Source organism: Suricata suricatta, chromosome 2 (assembly GCF_006229205.1).
Source record: "Suricata suricatta isolate VVHF042 chromosome 2, meerkat_22Aug2017_6uvM2_HiC, whole genome shotgun sequence".
In the NCBI taxonomy this organism is placed as follows: domain Eukaryota; kingdom Metazoa; phylum Chordata; class Mammalia; order Carnivora; family Herpestidae; genus Suricata; species Suricata suricatta.
In genome coordinates, this window is record NC_043701.1 from 167,780,212 (window position 1) to 167,803,757 (window position 23,546).

Here is a 23,546-nt window from a genome sequence, read left to right on the forward strand (position 1 = left end):
ACAATCTGAATTTGCTAGGCAGAGTAGATGCTGGGAAGAAAATCCATTGAGTCTTCTCATTTCATGCTGCATCTGAATGGGTAGCTTCTGTAAGCTGGGCCGCACTGAGAGCACTGATTTCTCGTAGCTGACCTACAAATACCCGGCGAGGTTGGCTTCCCTAGTTGGAAAGACCATCCTTCCTCGTATGTTCTTCCAGAGGTGAAGGGGAATCTCCGGTGAGAGCTCCGTCTGGCCCAGAATCCAGTTTTAGAAAATACAACTGACTTCTCTGGGAAAAACAAAACCAACCTTGTCTTACTCTGGTCATGGAAACGAAGTTGGCACCTCATTATCGCCTTGTTAGCAGGGACTGGCCGTGTTGTGGACAAACCTGGTAGGAACGATTGGTTGGCTCTGCGTGGGCAGGGTTTTGAGTTAAGCTTAACTGCTCTTCTAAAGCTCAGCTACTTAATATGACACAAGTAGAAATCTATCATCAGACTCTTGACCATCCTTCTTTCCCTTCATATTCTTGCCTGTGTAGACAATTAGCACCTCCCTACCTCTGCCGCTGCCATGATTTGTGCCTGGGCCACCCTGGGGCCATCAAGGCTTGGCTGTGCCCAGCACAACTACCCAGAGGAGGAAAGGTCTGTAATCACCTTTAACGGGGACTCCCCCAGACTCCCGATATCTTAAATGAAGTCAACTTGTTCTGTCCTGGGAGCACAGTAGGGCTGCCGGCTGGGTGAAGGCAACGTCTCTTTAATGACTTATAGAAGATTTTGATTTTTCACAGAATGGGTAAGAGTAATCCAGAATCATTTTTATCTGGCTCTGACGTGTAATTTGCACTTACATTTGAATGTTGGTGTGCCTGAGTTCTGAGAACTCACTTCAAACAGGAGCTGCATACCTAACCCCTTATGCCCTTTCCCTTTTCAAAGCCTGGCTGGGGTTTGAATTCCACGCCTATATCCACCAACAGTTGAGAGATACCAAATGGGATGACAGGCTGAGCACTGGTCACACAGGAGTGCTGCACGCAGTAAATGTGAGGCTCTCTCCTACTTCCCTTCCTCCCTACCACCTCCACACCTCCTCCCTACTCCCCACCTTTCTCTGAGACCAGTGCACAGTGCTGGACTCAGCAGAAGCTCTCTTTCCTCAAAATGTCTCCAAAGTGGGAGAGGGGAGACATACCACACACTTTTTACATCTCCTCCTTTTTTCCTCACCGTGCCCACTCCCAGACTCTTTGTTTCATCAGACTTCTGTACAGAACCTATGAGAGTGGAGACCTTGTCTGGAGTGTCCCCACCTTGCACCTTCTTCTCCATACTCCCATAGGCATGCTGAATGTATGGCCTGGGTTCTCAATGGTACATATTATTTCAACAACATTTTCATCAACAACCCAAACACATTTCCCTGATTACACCCAGTACCCAGAGGGGGAGGTGAAGATACAGAAAATACGGTCTTACAAAAGGGCCCTGACAATAGTACCCACACATCCAATCTTATATTGGTCGAGAAAACACCATAACCAACCAACAGAGTTCACATGAAAGGCACATGTCAGAGCATTTTCCCTCTGGTGTGAGAACCCACCTCTCCTGACGACTTCAAGTTCAGATTTTTCACTTGTAATGTTTTTATTATTCCTCATGCTAGTGGGGTTTGAGAGTGAGTTGAAGGAAGTTTGCTTCTTGTTTTTGGATGTGAAATAAGGATCAGGATGAAAATGTGTTTGGCACAAATATATACATGGTATGCTTCTAGATGCAAGTTTGAAGCCTACTTTTTCTTTCACTTCACATATAGACTATATAGATTTGCTCATGTCACTAATTTTTTGTTGTTGCTGTAAACAGTGACTTGACCAAATTCAAGATCGTGGCTACCATTGGCAAGATGGGGTGGGGCTTGGATGGGGAGAACAGATACCAAGGGGGGATTTAGTGGATTGGAATGTTTTCTATCTTAACCTTGGTGTTGGGTGTACTTTTTTTGAATGTCTTAAATATTACAGAATAAAGTGGAAATTTATAATAGTAAATGATTCCTTAACATCTTATTATATAGGTAAATCATAATTTATTTTGTTTAAACCCTCCTGTCACCCCTGTTATCAGATATTTGTAATTTTCAACTTTGGACTCTTGAATATTGGGCATCAAGTTTTGTCTGCATTTTAGCTAATTTCCTTAGGCTAGTTTTATAGAATTGAATTATTGGGTCAAAGAATGCGCTGTAGTGAGTGCATATTACCAGACCATCTTTTAACAAATTCACCCTGATTTAGACTATCAATACTATTGTGTCCATTCCACTTTATCTTACCAGTACTGAATATAGTTACTAAAAAAAAAATTGCTATTTTCTAGGCAAACATTTTTTTTCCTGGTGGTTATAGCTTGTATCTCTGATTAACAGTGAAGTTGACCATTCTGTTATAAAATAATTTTTTGATCAGAGTTTTAAAAAGATTGACATGTATGCATGAGTACAGGCTTTTTACAGACTCACTTCTATGTGGGGCCTCTGTGGAAGGGTTTTATCTGAGATGGGGGGCATAGACAAGCAAGGAAAGAGCCCCTTGCTCCCTGGGTGAAAACGAGCTGTGCATCTAGACTTTTGTGTCTCTGCAGTGCCGCCAAGCTCCTGGACAAGAACCCGTTCTCCGTCAGTAACCCGAACCCTCTGCTACCTTCGCCCGCCAGCCTCCAGCTGGCCCAACTGCAAGCCCAGCTCACCCTCCACCGGCTGAAGCTGGCACAGACAGCGGTTACCAACAATACCGCCGCCGCCACGGTCCTCAACCAAGTCCTCTCCAAAGTGGCCATGTCCCAGCCTCTCTTCAACCAGCTCAGGCATCCATCTGTGATCAGCGCCCCCCAGAGCCATACAGGGGTGCCCCAACATGCTGTGACCATGCCTGGTGCCCGGTTTCCCTCTAACGCAATTGCCTTCTCACCCCCTGGCCAGACGCGAGGCCCGGTGCCTTCTGTGAGCCAATCCCCTGGTGCCGTGGTGATGCACCCGTTCAGTGGGGTCCTGCCTCAGTCCCCTGCCCAGCCAGCAGTCATCTTGGGCATTGGCAAGACCGGGCCCACTCCGGCTGCAGCAGGGTTCTGTGACTATGGCAAAGCTGGCACCAGCCAGGCGTATGGCTCTGAAACAGACAGTCAGCCCAGCTTCCTGCCAGCCACGGCCTCCACCACGGGCAGTGTGACCTATGAAGGGCACTACAGCCACTCAGGGCAAGATGGCCAGGCTGCCTTTCCCAAGGACTTCTATGGACCCAACTCCCAAGGGTCGCATGTGGCAGGTGGATTTGCAGCCGAGCAGGCCGGGGGCATGAAAGGCGAGGTGGGTCCTCTGCTGCAGGGTCCAAACAGCCAATGGGAGAGCCCCCACGGATTCTCCGGCCAAAGCAAGGCCGATCTCACAGCAGGCCCCAGCCTGTGGCCTCCACCCCCCAGCCAGCCCTATGAGCTCTATGACCCAGAGGAGCCCACCCCAGACAGGACCCCTCCTTCTTTCGGGGGTCGGCTAAACAACAGCAAACAGGGTTTCAGTGGTGCCCGGAGGCGGCCCAAGGAGGAGCAGGCAATGCTGTCCGTGAGGCCCCTGCAGGTTCATGAGCTGAATGACTTTCATGGTGTGGCTCCCCTTCACCTGCCACACATCTGTAGCATCTGCGACAAGAAGGTGTTTGATTTGAAGGTAAGTCCTGCCTGGGAGCCACCGCTGGAGTCTGGGGGTGGGGGTGGGGCCCCCCCCCCCCCCGTGGTGCTCCCCCCCCCCACACCCTGATCTTGCTACTCAAGAGCTAGGAACTGTTACATTTGGGGACTAGGTAACAGCATTTTGCCCTCAGTCCCCTTGATTAAAATTCTAGGTATTAGAACCAAAGTTCATTTCAGAAATGTCTTGGAGCCAGTGCGTTGCTTTAAGGCAAGTAGGAGATTCTTTTCCATGTTTATTGAGGAGAAAGCTGTGTCTGAGTTGGGGACCAGGTGACCCCACGTGGGTGCCAGAGAAGGGACTTGAGGGCTGGTCTCCTGCCTCTTGAGGAGGGCTCTTCCTGCGGGGCACGTCCAGAGTGCCTTGTACTGAGTTCGAAAGGGGAGGAAAACCCTGGCAGAATTTTGGATGAGGGCAAGACAGCTCCTCTCAGGTGAGACCTGGGCACATTATTGTAGAGTGCTTCAGTTTCCCAGATGGAGCCTCATCATACCTTCCCAGTGCTTGTAAAATGCTCTGGGTCCCTTAAGCAAAGGTTTATTATAGTATAAATCCACGCCCCCCCCCCACTTCCTGCAAAAATGTATTAATGATGCAGTGAAATAGTCCAAATCCATAATAATTCAGACAAGTAACATACATGAAATCCTTTCCATATGTCAGCAGTAATCCTGGAAGGTAGATACTATTATTATTCTTATTTTGCAGGTGAGAAAACTGAGGCCCAGAGAGAGGAAAAGACTTGCCCAGGGCCCCATAGCTAGAGAGTGGCAGAGTGGAGATTCAAACATGGGTCTGGCCCTCCCAGGACCGGAGCCACTTAAGCACTGGGCTGTGCTGCCTCTCTTCTCTCATCCCCCCTGCAGAGCATAGTGATCCCTTGTAATGGGCGTCACACCACAGTGTGTCCTTTACCTCTGCTTGGGTCACATTGTGCAGGTGCATCCCTGTCACTCACGGGGAGAGGGCTGGCTGACACTGGGAGGCGATGGCAGATTTCAGCTCTCCTAAGCCATTCTTAAGGCTTTGCAGCTCACTGTGAGTCCATCTGCCAGATTTTTTCCAACCAGACATAGAAATGGGTGAGGTCTCTCTGGGGGAGAAGGGAGGGAGTGGGAGGTGGGAGGGGCTATGGGACTAAGGGTGCACAAAGAGAGGAGAGAATCCGACTTGGGATTCTGGGCTCCTGTCAAGATGGGTGAGGGATGTGCAGGGCTGGCCGATGGAGTGAGGGCTAGATGGGAAAGCAGGTGTGCAGAGGAGCTGGGAGGAGGAGCAGAGGGAGCTGTGTCTGCAGGGTTGGTCGAGTTTCTGGGCTCTAAGCCCCCTGCCTGATGGGGAAGCCTGCATTCATCCCTTACCTTCTCATGGACTCAGTTCTACTTTAGTTATTTTCCCTTTCCTTCCGGTCTAGGACTGGGAGCTGCATGTGAAAGGGAAACTACATGCTCAGAAATGCCTGGTCTTCTCTGAAAAGTAAGTGCTGGCCAGAGAACAGGTCCATGCATATCCTCAGCAAGTATTCACTGAGCACCTACTGTGTGTCACATTCTGTTTTAGGTGCTGAGGAAACAGCAGAGAACAAAACAGGAAAATGACGCTGTCCTCAAGGAGCTTATACTTAATGGTTGGGGGGGGTGGGAGGAAGGGAGCAGATAATCAAGAAAATAAGCAAGTGAATTATATAGCATCCCTGGTGGTAAATGCAAAGCAGAAAACAGCGTCAGAGCAGGGTTAGGAAGCATGCGTGTACTTGTATATGCCCTCGCAAGGACTGGTCCTTGAATTTTATTTTATTCCTTTTTTTAAAGTGTATTTACTTTGAGAGAGGAGGGCAGGAGCAGAGAGGGAGAGAGAGAATCCCAAGCAGGCTCCGTGCTGTCAACGTGGGGCTTGATCCCACGATCCATGAGATCATGACCTGAGCTGAGATAAAGAGTCGGACACTTAACCAGCGGAGCCACCCAGGTGCCCCTGGTCTTTAGATAGAGTGGAAAGGCCTCACTGAGGACACCTCAGGAGCGGGGAGTGAGCCCCTGCCTGTCTGGGGGACAGGTACTTCCAGCAGAGAGAACAGCAAGTTTGAAGTTCTATGTGGCCTTGGGATGCTCAGGCAACAGCTGTGTGACCAGAGCAGAGTCCTGGGGGAGGAGCCAGAGACATGGCCGGGCCGGGCCTGAGCTCCTGGGCTTGTTGTAAGGACTTTTGTATTGCTTTGAGAGTGAGGGCTGAACAAAGGAGTGATGCCCTCTGGCTTCATCGAGCGGGGCCCTGGCTGCTGGGCTGAGAATAGACAGGAGCGGGTGGTGGGCAGACCAGTAAGGCTGTGGTAATTCGGGCAGAGAAGAGGGCACATGGCCCAGGGTGTGAACAGCTGGCTGGTGGAGTTAAGTGATTTGAAATGAGCACATTGAAAAGGCTCCCCTTTCTTATTCACGATACCCAGTGGGTGGAAGTAACCCAAATGTCCGCCCACAGATGAATAGGTAAACAAAATGTGGTATATCCGCACGCCTGAGGGAAGGGACTTCAGACACATGCAACAACATGGCTGAACCTGGAGGATGTTGTGCTCCGTGAGGTAAGCCAGTCACACAGGGACACATACTGGATGATTCGTTTCTAGGAGGAGCTGCAAGAGTCAGACTCACAGGGACAGAGAGTAGGATGGTGGCGGCCAGGGGCTCAGGCAGGGAAAGTGGGGTGTTCATTTTTAATGGGGGCAGCTTCTGGTTTGCAGGACCAAGAGTCCTGGAGGTGGACGCTGGGCACGGCTGCACAGCAGTACGAATGTGCTTCCTGCCCACGAGCTGTACGCTCAGAAGTGGTTAAGATGGCACATGTTATGCATATTTGATCACAACTTAGAAATTTATTTTATAACGGTCTCCCTTTTCTGGTTCCCTCTTTTTTTGTGTGGTAAAATTCACTTAAGACTCACCAGTTTGGGGCACCTGGGTGGAGCAGTCAGTTAGCATCAGCCAAGGTCATGATCTTGCCATTCCTGAGGCTGAGCCCTGGATCAGGCTCTGTGCTGACAGCTCAGAGCCTGGAGCCTGCTTCAGATTCTGTGTCCCCTCTGTCTCTGACCTTCCCCTGCTTGTGCTCTGTCTTTCTCTGTCTCAAAAATAAACATTAAAAAAAAAAAAAGACCCACCATTTTAACCACCTTAAAGTGTACAGGTTAGTGGTGTTTAGCAGAGGCACAAGGTTGTGCAAATAGCCTCACTATGGAGTTCCCGAACATTTTCATTACCCCGGCTCCCAGCCCCTTAGGTACTCCTTTTCCCCCTCCCTTGTACTGCCTGGCAGCCGCTAATCCACTTTCTGTCCTGTGGATATGCCTCTTCTGGACATTTTGTGGAAATGGAATCATTTAATATATGGCCTTTGATTACTGGCTTTTTACACTTAGCAAAACATAGGGTTCATCCGTGTTGTGGCGTGTACCGCCGTTGTAGAATGTTGAATAATATCCCATTGTATATGCACACCACATTTTGTTTATCCAGTCATCTTTTGATCTATATTTGGGTTGTTTTTTTCCTTTTGGCTATTGTGAATAGTGCTACTGTGAACATTCGTGTACAAGTGTTTGTTTGAACATTTGTTCAAACATTTGTTGAACATTTTTTAAGTTTCTTTATTTTGAAAGAGGGAGCGAGAGCATGAGAAGGGCAGAGAGAGAGAGAAGGAGAGAGAGAATTCCAAGCCACTGAAGGCTCAATCTCATGAACCGTGAGATCATGACTTGACCGGAGATCAGGAGATCAAGAGATGCTTAACCGACTGAGCCACCCAGGCGACCCTGAACATTTATTTTTAACTATTTTGGGCCTATGGCTGGGAGTGGAATTTCTGGGTCCTATGGTAATTCTTCATTTAGCTTATTGGGTTACTGGTTCTGCTTTTCCTCCTCTCCCCAGTGCCGGCATCCGGTGTATACTCGGTTCAGCAGAGGGAACTCTGGGTGCCTCCCCCAACAGCACGGCCGTTTATAATCCTGCTGGGAACTCCGAAGGTGAGTAAGACCCTCCAGGTCAGCAGCTTGAAGCGAAACTAGCTTCCCAAAGGCTTATTATGTCACGTCTGTAATAACAAGCTTCCCTGATGTGCCATATATATATGTGTGTCTGTATATATATGGGATCTTGGGATCTGTTTGATATATATATATATATCAAATGTATTGTCCTGCTCTCTAGGCCCTTGGAGACATCAGCATGCCCAGGGATAAAATCACAGCAATCACCCATCAATGTACTGAGGGAAATTTTTAATTTTTTTCTTCTGATTTACATCCTAATCATGGCTTTTTTAAAAAATAAAGTTTATTTATTTTGAGGGAGAGAGAAAAAGAGAGTGCAAGTAGGGGAGGGAGGAGAGAGAGAGAATCCCAGGCAGGCTCTGTGCTCACGGTGCAGGGCTTGAACTCAAGAACCATGAGATCCTGACCTGAGCCGAAACCGAGAGTCGGACACTTAACCAACTGAGCCACCCAGGCGCCCCCATCCTAATCATGACTTTTGAAGGTAAAGTAAGTGGCTAGGATTTCACACACTTGGTGTAATTTCTCATTTAGATTATGTCTCAAATCTTGGATCATCGTATGCGGCCATTCCAGCAAGGGCGTTTGCTCAGTCAAATCCTGCATTTCCTTCAGCTTCCCCGGGGACAAACGTGAGTACAGAAGCATGTTCTCCACTGTCATTGTCATCATCAAAGCATCTGTGTCACCGCTATGCCCGGGTAGAGAGGTGCGGGGAGGCTGGGACGAAGCTGGCACAGATGTGGCTTCGTGCAGGGCAGGAAAGCGTGTTGCGTGGGCAGGAAGAGGTCGACGGGCAGTTCATTCAGCCCCGCTAGCACTGAAACACAACAACATACGTTATTAAAATCGAAAGCACGCACAGACTTTCTAGCATTCTGCATTGGTTTAAGGGGGAGAAAAGGTTTGAGCTTTTGTATGTGGGTGTATGTTTAAGACTTTTTGCTCTTGTATTCAAGTGAGTTATTTCCTCTGATGGGTAATTCTGGAAGTTGAGCCAAAAAGAGAAAATATGTTTGAAAGTAAGGACAGTGCAGTAATGGGATGTGTTGGCCCCTTGGGGAAATAGTTGCTTCTGTGAAATCCTTGTTTTTAGCTGTGTTTTCATTCCTCTCTCTCTCTACAACACGCTCTCCAGTCCCCCAAAGCTTGAAAGCTTCATTCCCCCTTTGCCCACTGACTGTGACAATTTCCTTTCCCTCTTGGGTTTTCTGTTTGGCCACCACACGTAGCCTCTTCCCCCGGAAGCTTCTCCTCCAGAACACTTGGAGGGGGTGGGAGGGGCTGAATCAGAACGGATTGTGGAACAAAATGTGTGGCCCAGCCCTGCCAGAGGGCACGTGTCTGCGTGTTCGAGGCCGTGCCTGGATTTCTTTCCGTTTGTGGTGTGAGCAGTTGTAGCCTCTTCTCAGGCGACCAGCTCCCGATTGCTGTCCCTTCCACGTGTAGGGGTGTTCATGCAGAGCGTCAGAAGGCATTAGGCCCCCGGGTTGAGTGAGTGGGGAGGCCTGCCTGGGCGGAGATTTCTGTTTGGATGCGTCTGTCTGCTGTGTGTGATGTTTAACGGCGAAGCACTCGGAGACAGAGCTCTGGGCTGGAAGCCCAAGCACGTTTTGGTGAAAGAGAATTGTGAGGTTTCCGTCTCTGCACTCTGCACGCTGAGGGCCACGCCTGATCAGTGCAGCTTTGGGTCAGTCCCAGGGGAGCAGTGAGGCCTGTCATTTGTCTTTGACCCTGTGTCTGGACCGGGTGTGGGCAGCTCCAGGACTACCCCTATCCCAGGGCCTGTTTCCCACTGTGACATATCTGTGCTCTGAGATCTTAGCCCAGAGGGGAAGGGGACTGTGACCAGATGGGCAGGTGGTGAGAGGTGGGCTGGGGATCTGGGCAGGGAAAGAGCCAGTGTCAATGGACCCCCTTTGTAAAGGGGAAGAGGCTTAGCGGCAGAGGAGAAGTGAGAGCAGGATGACTCCTCTGCATGTGTTCTGTGCTCCAAGCCCGCCTTCCAGCACTGCCCAGGGAACAAGAAGCCCTTTCTCGTGGATGTGGAACCAAGAGGCCTAAGTTCGAACCCTACTGTGGAGCGCACAGGCTAAGTGGCTGTGAGCAAGTCACTGAGGCTCCCTTTCCTTAAATGGGGGCAATAACTCCCCGGATAGTGACTTTTGAAAGTAAAGCAGGGGCACCTCAGTGGCTCAGTCAGTTAAGCGTCCAGCTTCGACTCAGGTCATGATCTCACAGGTCGTGGGTTCGAGCCCCGCATCAGGCTCTGTGCTGACAGCTAGCTCAGAGCCTGGAGCCTGCTTCGGATTCTGTGTGTCCCTCTCTCTCTGACCCTCCCCTGCTCACACTGTATTTCTCTCTCTCAAAAACAAATAAAAACCATAAAAAATTAAAAAAAAAAAAAGAAAGTAAAGCAAACAGCCACATTCTTACCAGACCTGTGTATATGATCATTTTGATGATGCCTCCAATCTCGGAACACTCACGCCACCAGAGCAGAGTCTTTTGGTCGGTGGTCAGAGCTGGAAGGTGGGAGCGGGGCTGAGGGCAGACCACAGCTGTCCTGAGGATTGAACGTGACACGGATGGACAGTGACGTGTGAGCTGCATGGTGCGTAAGAAGCACCAATGGCTGTTACTAAACAGCAGATCCTTTTAACCACTCGTGGGAACCTATCCTGTCCCCGGCCACGCTGTCACGTGTCACGCTGTCCCGAGACCCCTGTGACCGTGGGCAGGTCTCAGTATTGGGCGTTTCTCCTGCACAGATCTGTCTGGTGAGTCCTGTGGTCATGTGTACTCCCTCTAGAGACGTTGCCAGGCTCCCGTGAAAACACCGTACCTCCATGTGCAGTGGGCACAAGCGATCTGATGATTCGTGTTGATATTGATTCATGATCATCCGTGTTAATACTCGGAAGCTCTGAGTGCAGCTTCCTCCAAGTGCCTGGAGATGGGGGTTCATCCGGCTTGAGCCTGAGGAGGGGCAACACAGGGAACACTTTGCTCTCGGCACTGGCAGCCAGCAGGCAACAGAGACCTCAGGACGTTGTAGGCAGCTGCTGCTGACGACAGCTAACATTTATACAATGCTTACTAAGTTCTTAGCATCTTTGTATGTATGTTCTCGCTTAATCCTCTAGACAACCCTGTGAGGTGGGGAAACCAAGGCACAGAGAGACTTAATGCTTTGCTTAAAGTCTTATAGCTGACGACTTTAATGGAAGTATTGTGATTTGAACCCAGGTAACCTGATTCTAGAAGCCTCCCTTATAACCACCAAGCCCTGCTGACACTCTTTGAGGGTTTCTGAGTTTTCTTCTTTGCTATGGCTCTCTCTTTAGTGAGCCCCCTCCCCTCCCCTCTATCCATGTCCATCCTACATGCTGCTCAGCAGGATCTGAATCTGCCTTAAGGAGGGCAGTGACTTCTTGGGCCTCAGCTAGCCATCAGCCATGGAGCAAGGTGAGGAGGCCAGCGAGACCTGGCACTCAAATTCTCCTGCACTGTGACAGTGTCCCCAAAGACGAGCTCAGATGTTTGGAGACATTTTCGACAGATCCAGTGATGGGGAAAGTCGTCCCCTGACCGGTCTTGCAAGTTCTGTGAGGTCTTGTTAGTCACATGAGCCTGCCCAAGGACATCTGGGGGACAAGGACAAGCCTGCCCCAACCAGTCCCTATATCATCAGCGCCTGGATGGTCACATTCTTCTGTCTGATTCTGGTCCATCGAATGCAAGTGTGTCTGTCTTTAGGGAAACTGCAAATATACAAATACTGACATTTGGAGAGAAACTGAGAAGTCAAGAGCTGATTCATTGGCTGCAGAAAGATACTTTGCAAGGCTCGGTTAATAGCAGGGAGTCCTTCAGAGAAATTATTGATGGTTTTTTCTGCCCGCAAATACTAAACCCCAAAGGTAAACAAGTACATCAAAGGATAATTACTCTGTTACCAAAAGACAGGTTTGTGAGGCTTGAGGAGTAGACAGTGGGCTCCTTTTGCATATACGTCTCTACTCTTTTTTCTACTTGCATAGTGTATGCTCTTTGTGAAAATGCAAATGGATAAGAAATATTTCATGAGGACAGGGAAATGCCTCCATTATCCCCCTCCCAGCCCTCATAAAGAACCCATAAAAGCTCTGATGCGTTTTTCCTCCAGAAATGTTTTCTATTTCTGTGCCAGGGCTTGCTTGGTCCGTTTCTACTTACGTGCACCTTTGCAGAGACACCTTTGGTTGAGTCACAGCCAGAACCAGCCAGGACTCCTCCATTATGGTATTTGTAGAGCAAAGAGCAACTGCTGTCTCTAAAGCTGCCTGTTTTGAAAAGCAGGGAGACAAATCGACCCAGGACTCTGAGAATGAGCTTTTGCAAGGTCTCTGCCCTGCTATAACAACACCCAGAAACCATTGGCCGCCTCCCTCAGCCCTTGGCTTGGCTGAACGTATGCCTCTGTCAGCTCCGTGGGGAGTGTGAGCCTTTCGTTTCTGTGTTTACCGTTGACAGAGACGGGGGCACTGAACTGACAGTTGTGTGCTGTGTTTGCTGGTGGGAGGGGGGATCTGTGTCTGTCCCTGCCACCCCAGGGTCCCTGAAGAGCGGTGTTCACTTTCACTTAGGCTTCTGCCATTTGCCAGAGCAGAGGCACTTATCCTTGGCTGCCTGAGTCGTCATAAACAGAGTAATCAGGTTTCTGGAAGGGGCCCCTGTGGCCTTCTTGGGCTGTAAATAGTCTTCTCGTGCTTACCCAAGATGCACTTTGCTTGCTGACTGTCCCCATAAAATGGCATTGCCATTTTCACAGCCACCTTGGAGTTTATTTAGCGCTGGCACTACAGATGGGCTTCCCTAGCCTGGGAGGACAGAGGTCATTTTCATGGTTTCTTTCTCGAGAGGACCCTGCACACTAGAAACCTTGTATAAATAAGGAGACGGAGGCACGGGGACACATAAATGTTTGTGGAAGGCCAGAGGTGGAAGTCATGGGTTGCCCCTCAGATGGCTGGCTGTTTCTGGAACTTCTCTCTGTCCACTCCGGCCTTCCTGGTCCATGGCTCAGGTCATTCTAGTCTCCTGACTTCCAGAGAGGGATGAAGAGCAGTAACTGATGTGGCAAACAGTACCTGCCCTTCCCCCTCCCTATTCCAGCTCTGTCATTGCTCTCCCCACTCCCAGGTGGGGGATTGGGGGGTCACCTTGTGCATTTGCAAAGAGCAAAGAGCAAGAGGGAAACAGGATACCTGAATGGGTTTCATTTTCTATTTTTTTTCCTTTTCTTGTAACAAATCTTTTTTTTTTATGTTTTTATTTATTTTTGGAGGAGAGAGAGACAGAGCATGAGGGTGGGAGGGGCAGCAAGAGAGGGAGACACAATCTGAAACAGGCTCCTCTGAGCTGTCAGCACAGAGCCCGACGCTGGGCTCAAACCCACGATCTGTGAGATCATGACCTGATCCAAAGTTGGACGCTCAACCAACTGAGCCACCCAGGCACCCCTCTTTTTACAAATCTTAAGTATTTTTTCTTGTTGTAAAAGTCATACAAACATGGTATAAGAAATCCAAACGGTAACAGAAATATTTTTAAAAATGGTAAATCCAGTCCTATAGAGAATATTGACAGTAAGTGTCTTATACTATTTATCTCTGGCTAGTGTACATGTCCATGGTTATTTTAAAAAGTATAAGGTCCCTGGGTGACTCAGTCAGTTAAGTGTTTCAATTCTTTCTTGTTTTTAAGAATCTTTTAAAAAAATTTTTTAAATGTTTTTTTATTTATTTTTGAGAGACAGAGAGAGACAGTGCGAGCAGGGGAGGGTCAGAGAGAGAAGGAGACACAGAATCTGAAGCAGGCTCCAGGCTCTGAGCTAGCTGTCAGCACAGAGCCTGATGTGAGTCTTGAACTAATGAACCGTGAGATCATGACCTGAACCGAAGCCAGACCCTTAACCAACTGAGCCACCCAGGCGCCCCAGAATCTTTTTTTTTTAAGTTTATTCATTTTGAGAGAAGAGAGAGCATGAGCAGGGGAGGGGCAGGGAGAGGGATGAGAGAATCTCAAGCAGGCTCTGTGCTATCAGCTCGGAGCCTGATGTGGGGGGTGATCCCTTGAACCATGAGATCATGATCTGAGCAAAAATCAAAAGTCAAACGCTCCAGGTGCTGCAGGGTCTGACTCTTGATTTCGGCGCAGGTCATGATCTCACAGTTGTTGAGATCAAGGCCCAAGTTGGGCTCTGTGCTGGCAGCAAGGAGCCTGCTTAGGATGCTTTCTCTTTCCCTCTCTCTCTGCCCCTTGTTTGCTCACGCTGCCTCTGTCTCTCTCAAAATAAATAAATACGCTTAAAAAAGTTTTTTAAAAAGTCAGTATTTTTGCAAAAATCAGATAATACCGTATAATGTTGTGCAACTTGGTTCTTTTTATTTAAATAAGCTCTCAATACATATTTTAATTATATCTCTGTATCTTTCCATTTCTAAACATAAAATCCTCTCTTCTGCTGTAACATTATCTATTGTATGCATTTACCTTGATTTATCAAGTTTACAATTGATTGACTTTTCTGCGAGAACAGAGTTGTAATCACGAATCTGCCACATTTAGTTGCTTACAGTTCGAGTCCTTAGCTTCTCGTAGGCACCATAGTGTAGGATTCTGTGACTTTAAAGTTTACAAGGATTTTGAAGTTACCTGGCAGGTACACAGCCCAAAACCTGTAGGCAGGTCTGGCACCAATAAAAGTAGATAGATGTACTTCAAGTCAAAGCTGGTATGCTTTATAAAATATATGGAAGTGTCAATAAAGACATCAGTGTCTACCCTCCCAAGTTAAGCCAAGATCCATAGTTATGCAACCCATGCCCATTTGCTATCTGCATAATATGTTCAAAATCAGCACCATGAGGAATAAATATTTGCCCTGTGCCTGTCCTGAGGTGTGTTTAGCACAAAACCAGAGACTGTGTGCCAGGTGAATTAGGTCACACCTGAAGGGGATCAGGCTAGAACACAGAAATTGTTTATTGAAGATCCAGTCTACACTTTGTTGCCCTAGGAAGGACTTTGAGAGAGGACTCTCACCCCCCAGGCCGGTTTCCCTAAGCCCACATTTTTATTGCAACTTTGTGAGTTATTTGAAATGAGTCTCTTCTTTGAACTCATCTACAAGGCCTGTTCCTACCTGCATCAGAGGGCATTGAAAGGTCTCAGAATGTTCCTGTACAAACTGTTTGCTGCTTTCACATTTCCACCCATTTATAAAAGATTGAGTGAGTTGGGAGACCTGGGACCCAGACACATGAACCACTAGAAGCAGCATCTGGTTTTAAGTAAGTGGCCCCAGCAAGTGAAAATGTACAGCCCAGGCCCCTGATTGCACACGAGGGCATTCTGGGTCTGTGCTAGCCTGCAGCTAACTGAAATGTCCCCCAGGCTCGGAAAGGATGCCTGTCCCTTTGGGTTAGTTGTTTGGACTTTGGCTACAACCCCTGACACCTTAGCTCTCTCGGAGATTTGACTCTAGGCTGGAAAGTTTCAAATGCACCTTTCTCAACCTATCTACTTTTCTGCCCCTTAGCATAGCTTTTAAAGTGCATTTTTTTGGAACTTTCACTTTTAATAGAGTTCAGATTTACAGAAAAGTTGCAAGAAAGGTATACTTTTACATTTTGGCCTGTTTATCACTTACTCTCTTTCTCTATCTCTGTTGTCCTTCTGTTCTCCATCTTTATCTGTCCATCCATCCATCCACCCATCTATCCATCCATCTAATCAATGATGCATGTTTTTCCTGAATCACTGGAGACATTGTACCTCTTCACCCCTAACTATATCAGCATGAATTTCAACACAGACTTTCTCTTACATAATCCAATATAGTTGCATTTTTTTTTCTCAGTCTGGGCATCGTAGCATATCCTTTGACTGTTGGGGAAAAGAAAGAGATATATGTTTTAAGGAGCCTCCTGGATGCTACACATTGCACCAAGGCAATTTGCTTACATTGTGCCATTTTAATCTTCTAAAGGATCCTGTGGAATCAACTTTTATTTTCCCTGTTTTATAGATAAGCAAACTCAGGCTTGAAGCATTCGTTTACTTGCCTAGGGTTAGTTACCGGGGAGCAGACTCAGACCCAGGTCTGTCTGATACTCTCACTGCCATGGCATTGGTGCCAAGAGGCCTCAAGGCTCAGACTTGGTGCGTGTCTGTCCTCACAGAAGCACCAAGCCTGCAACTTAGTTCATCTCAATATAGCATCTCAGCTCTTCTAGGAGCTGTGAACACAGAGTCATTCAGGGAGCAGGAGGGCTCATCAGCAAGGTGCTCACTGCTTGGAGCTTATCTTCAGCTCCATAAAGATGAGACCACCCCCAACATGGGCATGTCTTCAAGATGAACATGGTTGTGAATTTATGTATGCAGAAACAGCCAGTCACATAGAGAAGGAGGACGAAAACATTTGGGGGACAGGGAATGGGGAAGACACAGGCTTCCTTTTTATGCCCAACACAGTTGGGGAAGGTGATCACTGTCCTGAAGGCTAGGGGTTAGCCTTGCCAAGGCTTCTGGGAGGAGTGGAATTGTAGAACTAAGAGCCCCACAAACACAGATTGATTACGTCTAGAAAGGACTCTAGGCATGTAGGCTGCCTCCCTCATTCCAGACACTGGGAAGTGAGTTTATCCCTGTCATGCACCCAACCAGTGGCCAAGCTAGGACTCTAATCCAGGTCTTCTGTCTTCTGCTACATCAGGAAGCCCCAAACTTTTTACAGCCCAACCCCATCATTGTTGACTCCTACCTACTTCAAGCAGCCACTGCCCTGCATTCCGGGTTTGGAAAAGTACTGTATCTGCCAAAGAAAGTACTTATATTAATGAGTAATTAACTCATTAACCCATTTTTATTAATCAAAACCACAGACACACTAATCAGACTTTCTCATCAGCTTAAGATCTAACCAGGATCATCATATTGATAGGAGAAAGAGACACAACTCAGGTGTTTGAATGTCAAAAGTCATGACTCCACCCCTTGAAATAGTATTACCTTCAAAGACCCTTAAGGAAATATTAGAGAACCCAGGCTGGGAATTAGTGTACAGTGTCATGCTGCATGCTCAAAGGCCCTCAGGGTCATCTGTGCCCCCAGTGGACAATTTTAGTCCAACTGTCCACCTGAAGACCTCATTCTCCCTACACTCCTCTTCTCACACTCCTCCCTCCCTCCTTTTCTGCCTCATTGTTTGGATCTGCCATAGGGTACAAGGCAAATAATAGCTACATTTATGTAAATAGTCCCAAGAATAGATAGAATGATTATACATGTTAATGGACCCCTTTTGTGAATCAACTATGATTTTGAACCTAATGGAGCTTAAGAGAAAGATATTTTAGATCAATGACAGAAGACCGTAGACCAAACTATCCTAAATCAAGTATTTGTGAAAGAATAAAACACATAAATGTTTCTTTTTCTAAGTGAATAGGGTCTTTCACTTGCCCTGAAGCCAGACACCACACAAACAATTAACATAGTCTCAAGATTTTAATTTCATGGGTCACTTAGAAAATGATAAATGGAAGTAATCTGGTTGAAATGAAGGTGGTCTCTGGGGGCACTTGACCTCTACCCTGAGTCAGCATTTTGCAAACCTAGAACCTATGTGCACATCGCCAGATGAGAAGCTCCTAATTAGTATGTGGATTCTACTAACACTAGTAATACTGGATACTCACAGTGGCTACTGTGAGGATATGAAAAGTCTTGTGATTCTTTGATATTAAGTGACAGCAAGAGAATTAATAAAATCCAGCTTCCATTTCTGATTAAAAATCTTGGGAGAAGAAAGTGCTCATGAAATGCGCTTTTAAGATTTAAGTGTAGGGGCACCTGGGTGGCTCAGTCAGTTAAGCATTGGGCTCTTGGTTTCAGTCACCATCTCATGGTTTGTGAATTTGAGCCCCACATCAGACTCTGCGCAATCAGTGCAGAACCTGCTTGGGATTCTCTCTTTCCTTCTCTCTTGGCCCCTCCCCTGCTCACATGTTCTCTCTCTCTCTCAAAATAAATAAAAGATTTTGAAATAAATAAAGATAAAATAAAATTTAAGAGTAAAACTTTTTAAAAATAAAGATATTATCTTTACATGATCATCTCTACACCCATCATAGAGCCCCGAACTCGCAACTCAGAGATGGAGTCACTTGCTCCAGCAACTGAGCCTGCCAGGCACCCCAGGTGTAAACCTTAATTTGAGACCCATTCATTTGGGACCTAACAACATCCGGGGCATAAATTCCTCTTGCACTTTGGTGCCTGGTGCCTGTGAGGGGGCTTACACTTCAGGAGGCATTGCCACCGCCCAGCAGCCGGGATACAAGCCTCATGAATTGCTCTTTCAGACTGGAAGAGACGTTGAGCAAGGCGCTGGCCTCTGTGATGGTCACTAAGCAACTGGACAGGCAAAGAGAGGGCGCAGCCCACAACGGCCCTGTGGTTCTGTGCATCTGTCCTGTCGACCAAGCACCACTTAGCCTGGGCCAACCACAGCAGAGTCACGTGAGGCAGAAATGTGCTCGTCCTGCCTGTTGAACTCAGAGGACCAGCCACGTTGCCCCGCTTCAGAGCTCGGCTGGGTCCGTGTCTTCGTGTGGACAATTCGCCCTGATGAGACACAAAGATCCTACATCTAAGTAGCCCTCCTCTTGTCATCCCTGGAGAAGGATTCAGTCCCCGGGAGCCAGACTGCAAGGCTGACATCTCACGGAGAGTTCCCTCTGCACTCCGTGGAGGCAGGGGGATGATCTGGGAGCTGCCTGGGCTGCATACCAAATCCCCTTCCTCTCTGGGCAAGTGCTTGGCCTCTGGACACCGCAGAGGGGCAGGTCTGCAAGGGGCACTTGGGTTTCTCCAGGGCAAGGTTGAGCCGTAAAAGGAAATTCTTATTGTCTCTAATTGTCCTCAGCCCAGATGAGACAAATGACGGCTTCTTGTGATAGAATTACCCAAGTATTAGCCTTACTAGGGATGAGACCCACATCAAGTATAATTAGATGTTGAAGTTCACTTTGTCTTAGAAAATGGTAATCATGCAAATGTAGGCTCTGCTATTAGAATATGTTTTAGGTTTGGAAAATTGCATCCTTCTCTTCCCTGCCGGATTGGCTTATGGTTACTAATTCTTGAACCTCCCAGAGACTCCAGGCTGATTAAGGTTTTCACAGACCAAACTTCCTCTCTCCCAGAGCTTTGATTAGGTCTGGGTCATGGCTTCCAAACTGGGTTCTTCCTCAGAGGTCCTCTAGGACTGCTGGCTGGTGGTGGCGGCGTGGGGCTGGACCCCATGGCTTGTCTAGGGCAGCTGCTCGTGTCTGTGGAATATATCGGGCCGCTGGCGGGAAGGAGTCCACGGCTAACAAAGTTGTGGAAGCCACTGCCCTAAGTCACGGGCTGTTGTCATGAATGTCTATCTATAAGGTCCCCAAAATGCTAGCTGGGCTCCTTTTTCTCTAGCCAAACAACGAGAAGCGTGTGAGAAAATGTGAAAAGCGTCTTTCGCCTTGCTCCCTCCCAGCTCTGTTCTTTGAAGGCAACCGGTGTTGATGGCGTTGACAGGGTGATGTGCGCCCTCCCCGCCTGCCTTTCTCTGTCCGTGCTGATATTTAACACATCTTTCATTGTGAAAACTGCCAAACATACCGAACAGTAGAGACTAGTATAATTTATCCCCTGTATATTCCTCCCCCCCATCCCAGTAACTATTAAAACTTTACACTTGTTTTATCTCTTTCTCATGTATTTTGATTTTTTGTTTTGTTTTGCAAAAATGGCGGTGTACTACACATGCTATCTGGCAGCTTGTTTTTTACTTAACCACTTTTTTTTTTTTTAACATTTAGTAATTTTTGAGAGGGAGAGAGAGAGCTGACCAGGAGAGGGCTAGACTCAAGGAGACAGAGGATCTGAAGCAGGCTCCGTGCAGTGAGCACAGAGCCCAATGTGGGGCTCAAACTCACGAACCATGAGATCATTACCTGAGCCAAAATCAAGAGTTGGCTGCTTAACCGACTGACCCTCCAGGCGCCCCGGTTACTTAACCGTTTTTAAAATTATTCCGTATCAGCTTATTTGCTTGTGCCTTTCAATGGCTCTGAAATTTTCCACTGTGCGCTTGAAGCATCACTTACTTCAACACTCCCCTATTCTTGGATAACCAGCTGTCTCCAGAATGTTTTGCCACCTTAAAAGTAATTGCAGTATCCTTGTGCATTGGTTTTTATATATTGGTGCATTTATTTCTGTAGGATAGATTTCCCAAAAGTGGGATCGCAAGATCATGGGCTATCTATACTTTAAGTTTTATTAAATATTGCTAAAGTATATTTTCCAGAGATCATAGCTGAACAGCTTCTCCACAGTGACACGTGGATAAGCCCATGTCTTTATATTTTCGACAGCTCTAGATATAATTGCTCACTAAGCTTGCAAAACTTGCATCTGGGTGGCTCATTTGGTTGGGCATCTGACTCTGGCTCAGGTCATGATCACATGGTTCATGGGTTCAAGCCGCGCGTCAGGCTCTATGCTGACTGCTTGCTCAGAGCCTGGAGCCTTCTTTGAATTCTGTGTCTCCTCTCTCTGCCCCTCCTCCACTCATGCTCTGTCTCACTGTCTCTCAAAAATAAGTAAATGTTAAAAAAAAAAATTAAACTCTTGCAAATCTTTTCGCCACAGGGGTGGCATAAAATTGATATTTTATATGTCTGTGAATGGATTCTTTTTCTGCATTAATCTCGTAAATTATATCTTTGCAATCATTATTGGGGGAAGATGGCCGTTAGGAACATCTGGAACAGAGGGCCAGAGGGAAGTATCTTTTGAAGACCAGCCACTGCTCTTTGTTCCCATCAGTTTGCGCAGCGGAAGACAGGTGCTGGCCGCGTGGTGCACATCTGCAATCTCCCGGAAGGAAGCTGCACAGAGAATGACGTCATTAACCTGGGGCTGCCCTTTGGAAAGGTCACTAATTACATCCTCATGAAGTCTACTAATCAGGTAAGTCACCGGCGCTTTCATGCCAGTGTGTACCAGACAGACCCCACATGGGAGGAGGGAAACCATATATAATTTTTTTATAAAGAAGTTGTTCTTAAAGAGGCAATGCACTCTTGCTGGGACAGCACAGAGGTTTTTGCTGGTGGCGATGTTTTGTTTACCCTTGTCTCACCTGACCCTCCTTGTGATGGGTACAGGCCTTTGTGAGTTGCCCAGAGGTAGGGCAGTACTCTCGAATGAGGTACTCCTTAACACCGAGAAGCTAACTGATCCCCAAAATAGAAATCCACAGACACAAGTCTTTTCACTGTTATGAATCCCCTGAGCTAATGCTAGAAGCTTCTCATATCTGAGGGCCTGTATTTGGAGTGAGCCAACAGCTAACTGGGCACAGGTTATTTCCACAGATCTGTGGTGTTAACATCAGAGGCCCTTGGGTCTCATAGCTGGAAAGTGGGTGGGAATTGATGGGAGTCTGGTAAGTCTCCAGGACAAAGAACCCTAACCTGTGGGGACTGACTAAGAACTTGAGGGTTAATATGGTTGTCTTCACTTCTGAAGTCAAAGGAGGAGTTTATACCGAGAAATGGTCAGAAATAAGAATTTAAAAAAAATATATATTTTATCTTTTATTGTTAATAAATACTTTTACTTTATGAACCAGAGAGGCAGACATAGAAGAAGTTCTTTTCTTAATTAAGGCATGAACTTTAAAGACTCAGAGCCACATGAGACCATTCGTGGTCTTTCTCTATTGATGTGGGCTTAGACTCTTCACTAGGTCTCTTTGTTCTGACTGTTTTGGGTAAGTGTACAAAACGCAGCTTGCAAACTAATGCAGTGAGAGCCCCTGAATTAGCATTATTCCCATTTGACAGTTGAGAGCTGGAGGCACTAAGATGTTTGCATCAAGAAAGAGGCACTTAGTAAGCTGGGTGGCAGAATCTGAAATAAAACCCTAAAGAATCTTGACTTGTTCATCTCCCACACATCTGCCACAGACTGTGACAGCAGGGAAAAGCGTCTTGGAAATTCAAAAACAAATGTAGGGGAAGGATGGAGAATGAGCTTGGTGAGCCCACTCAAATCGAGGAACTGGGTGTACAGGGGCTCCCAGAGAGGGCTCCCTTGTCATGGACCCCTTTTCCTTTCCAACATCGAGGGACCAGATCAGTGCACCCATCAGTATAACACAAACCAAACGAATCTAAGAAACGGTAATGGTAGTGAACCCGCCACAGCAGCTTTTGGGGTAAACCAGGAGGTCAGTCAAAACAATCTATTTAGAAGCTCCCTGGAGACACTGATTGAATGTCAAAGCCTGTTTCTTTGTGTTTTATCAGAGCAGTTAAGTAAAGAGGGAAAATGCTGTGGAGATATAACTGAGGGTTTTCTTCTCTCAGTAATTCAAAAAGGCATGGCCTTCTTTCAAGCCTCAGGAGCCCCTGAGTTGTTTAGTATTTTCTTTCTTTGCAAACAAAGTGAGAGCTCAAATACCCACATCCGTCTCTGTCTTTGGCCGTCATCACGACAAAACAGCACACGTTGCAGGGATCAGCCCAAGGTCGCTTGTATAACAGACTCACTGTCCCCCCTATTTTTCCTAAGGGGTACTGTGGGTTAATGGGCCCTTCATCCCAGGGGGGCTCCTGTGACACGATACAGCACAGGATGGATATACATAATTTAAGAATCATTATAACCATGGGGATCAGGAGAGGGGCCATCCTATAATGAACTCTTTGGGTGAAGTTAATAAATAGGTCTCTTTAAACAGATGAGATCAAAGAGAGCTCTTAATACTGGTCTTTTTTCTTTTTATTGAGGTATAAAATATATATTCTAAAGTATACCAGTCTTAAGTATGCTGCTTTTCTACATGTTAACCCCCATGTAATTACCACATGGGTCAAGGTGCAGAACATTTCTTGAACCTCAGAAGGTTTCCTCATGCTCCTCCCAGCCAGCACCTCACCCCTGCATGAGAGGGGAGCTCAGCTCCAGCTTCTATCAGCATTGGTTCCTTTTGCCTGTTCTCAAACTACATAGACACAGAATTATACGTAGTACTGAATTTTGTGGACGACCATTCAAGTCAGCGTCAGTTTATGTCCTTCCATTCTTTCCTAGGCCTTTTTAGAGATGGCTTACACAGAAGCTGCCCAGGCCATGGTCCAATATTACCAGGAGAAATCTGCTGTGATCAACGGTGAGAAGTTGCTCATTCGGATGTCCAAGAGATACAAGGAACTGCAGCTGAAGGTAAAGCATTTTCTCATTGTTCAGTCATTCAACAAGCATCAGCTGAGCATCTTCTTGTCAGGCACTGGCCAGCATGCTGGCGGGAAGGAGAGATCCCCGCATCACCCATTGCCTTTGGGGATATCACATGGGAAGTCCAGCCATTATAACATGGCATGAAAGTTGCTTGTTGAGGTAAGTACAAAATGCAAAGGGATGTTAGGGACAGGATGGCTGGCTACCCGGGGCCTAAGGAGGATGAAGGGAGAAGGGGAAGGTGATTGCATTTCAGAGGTGGGAGCTCCAAGCATCACCCCCTGAATAGTACTTCCGTTTCTACCCATCCAGGTCTTCAGCAATCCTCGCTTCCTCTCCCGCCACTACTCTGCCATGACTTCTTATTCTCTCCTCTGTCCTCTATAATTATATCTTAAGCCCCATAGAAATCCTTCTA

At 47.2% G+C, this 23,546-nt stretch overlaps 1 protein-coding gene across 2 annotated transcripts in view; it reads left to right on the plus strand.

Annotated features, from left to right (window-relative positions):
- Positions 1 to 295: 295 nt before the first annotated feature.
- Positions 296 to 23,546, plus strand: part of RBM20 (RNA binding motif protein 20) — a 54,860-nt gene continuing 31,609 nt past the window's right edge. For both annotated transcript variants that reach the window (XM_029932569.1, XM_029932571.1), the window contains exons 1-7: positions 296 to 376; positions 2,637 to 3,714; positions 5,150 to 5,211; positions 7,662 to 7,756; positions 8,318 to 8,415; positions 20,708 to 20,851; positions 22,982 to 23,113. In XM_029932569.1, the coding sequence (XP_029788429.1) occupies positions 309 to 376; positions 2,637 to 3,714; positions 5,150 to 5,211; positions 7,662 to 7,756; positions 8,318 to 8,415; positions 20,708 to 20,851; positions 22,982 to 23,113 (1,677 nt within the window). In that variant the 5' untranslated portion in view covers positions 296 to 308. The remainder of the gene's footprint in view (positions 377 to 2,636; positions 3,715 to 5,149; positions 5,212 to 7,661; positions 7,757 to 8,317; positions 8,416 to 20,707; positions 20,852 to 22,981; positions 23,114 to 23,546) is intronic.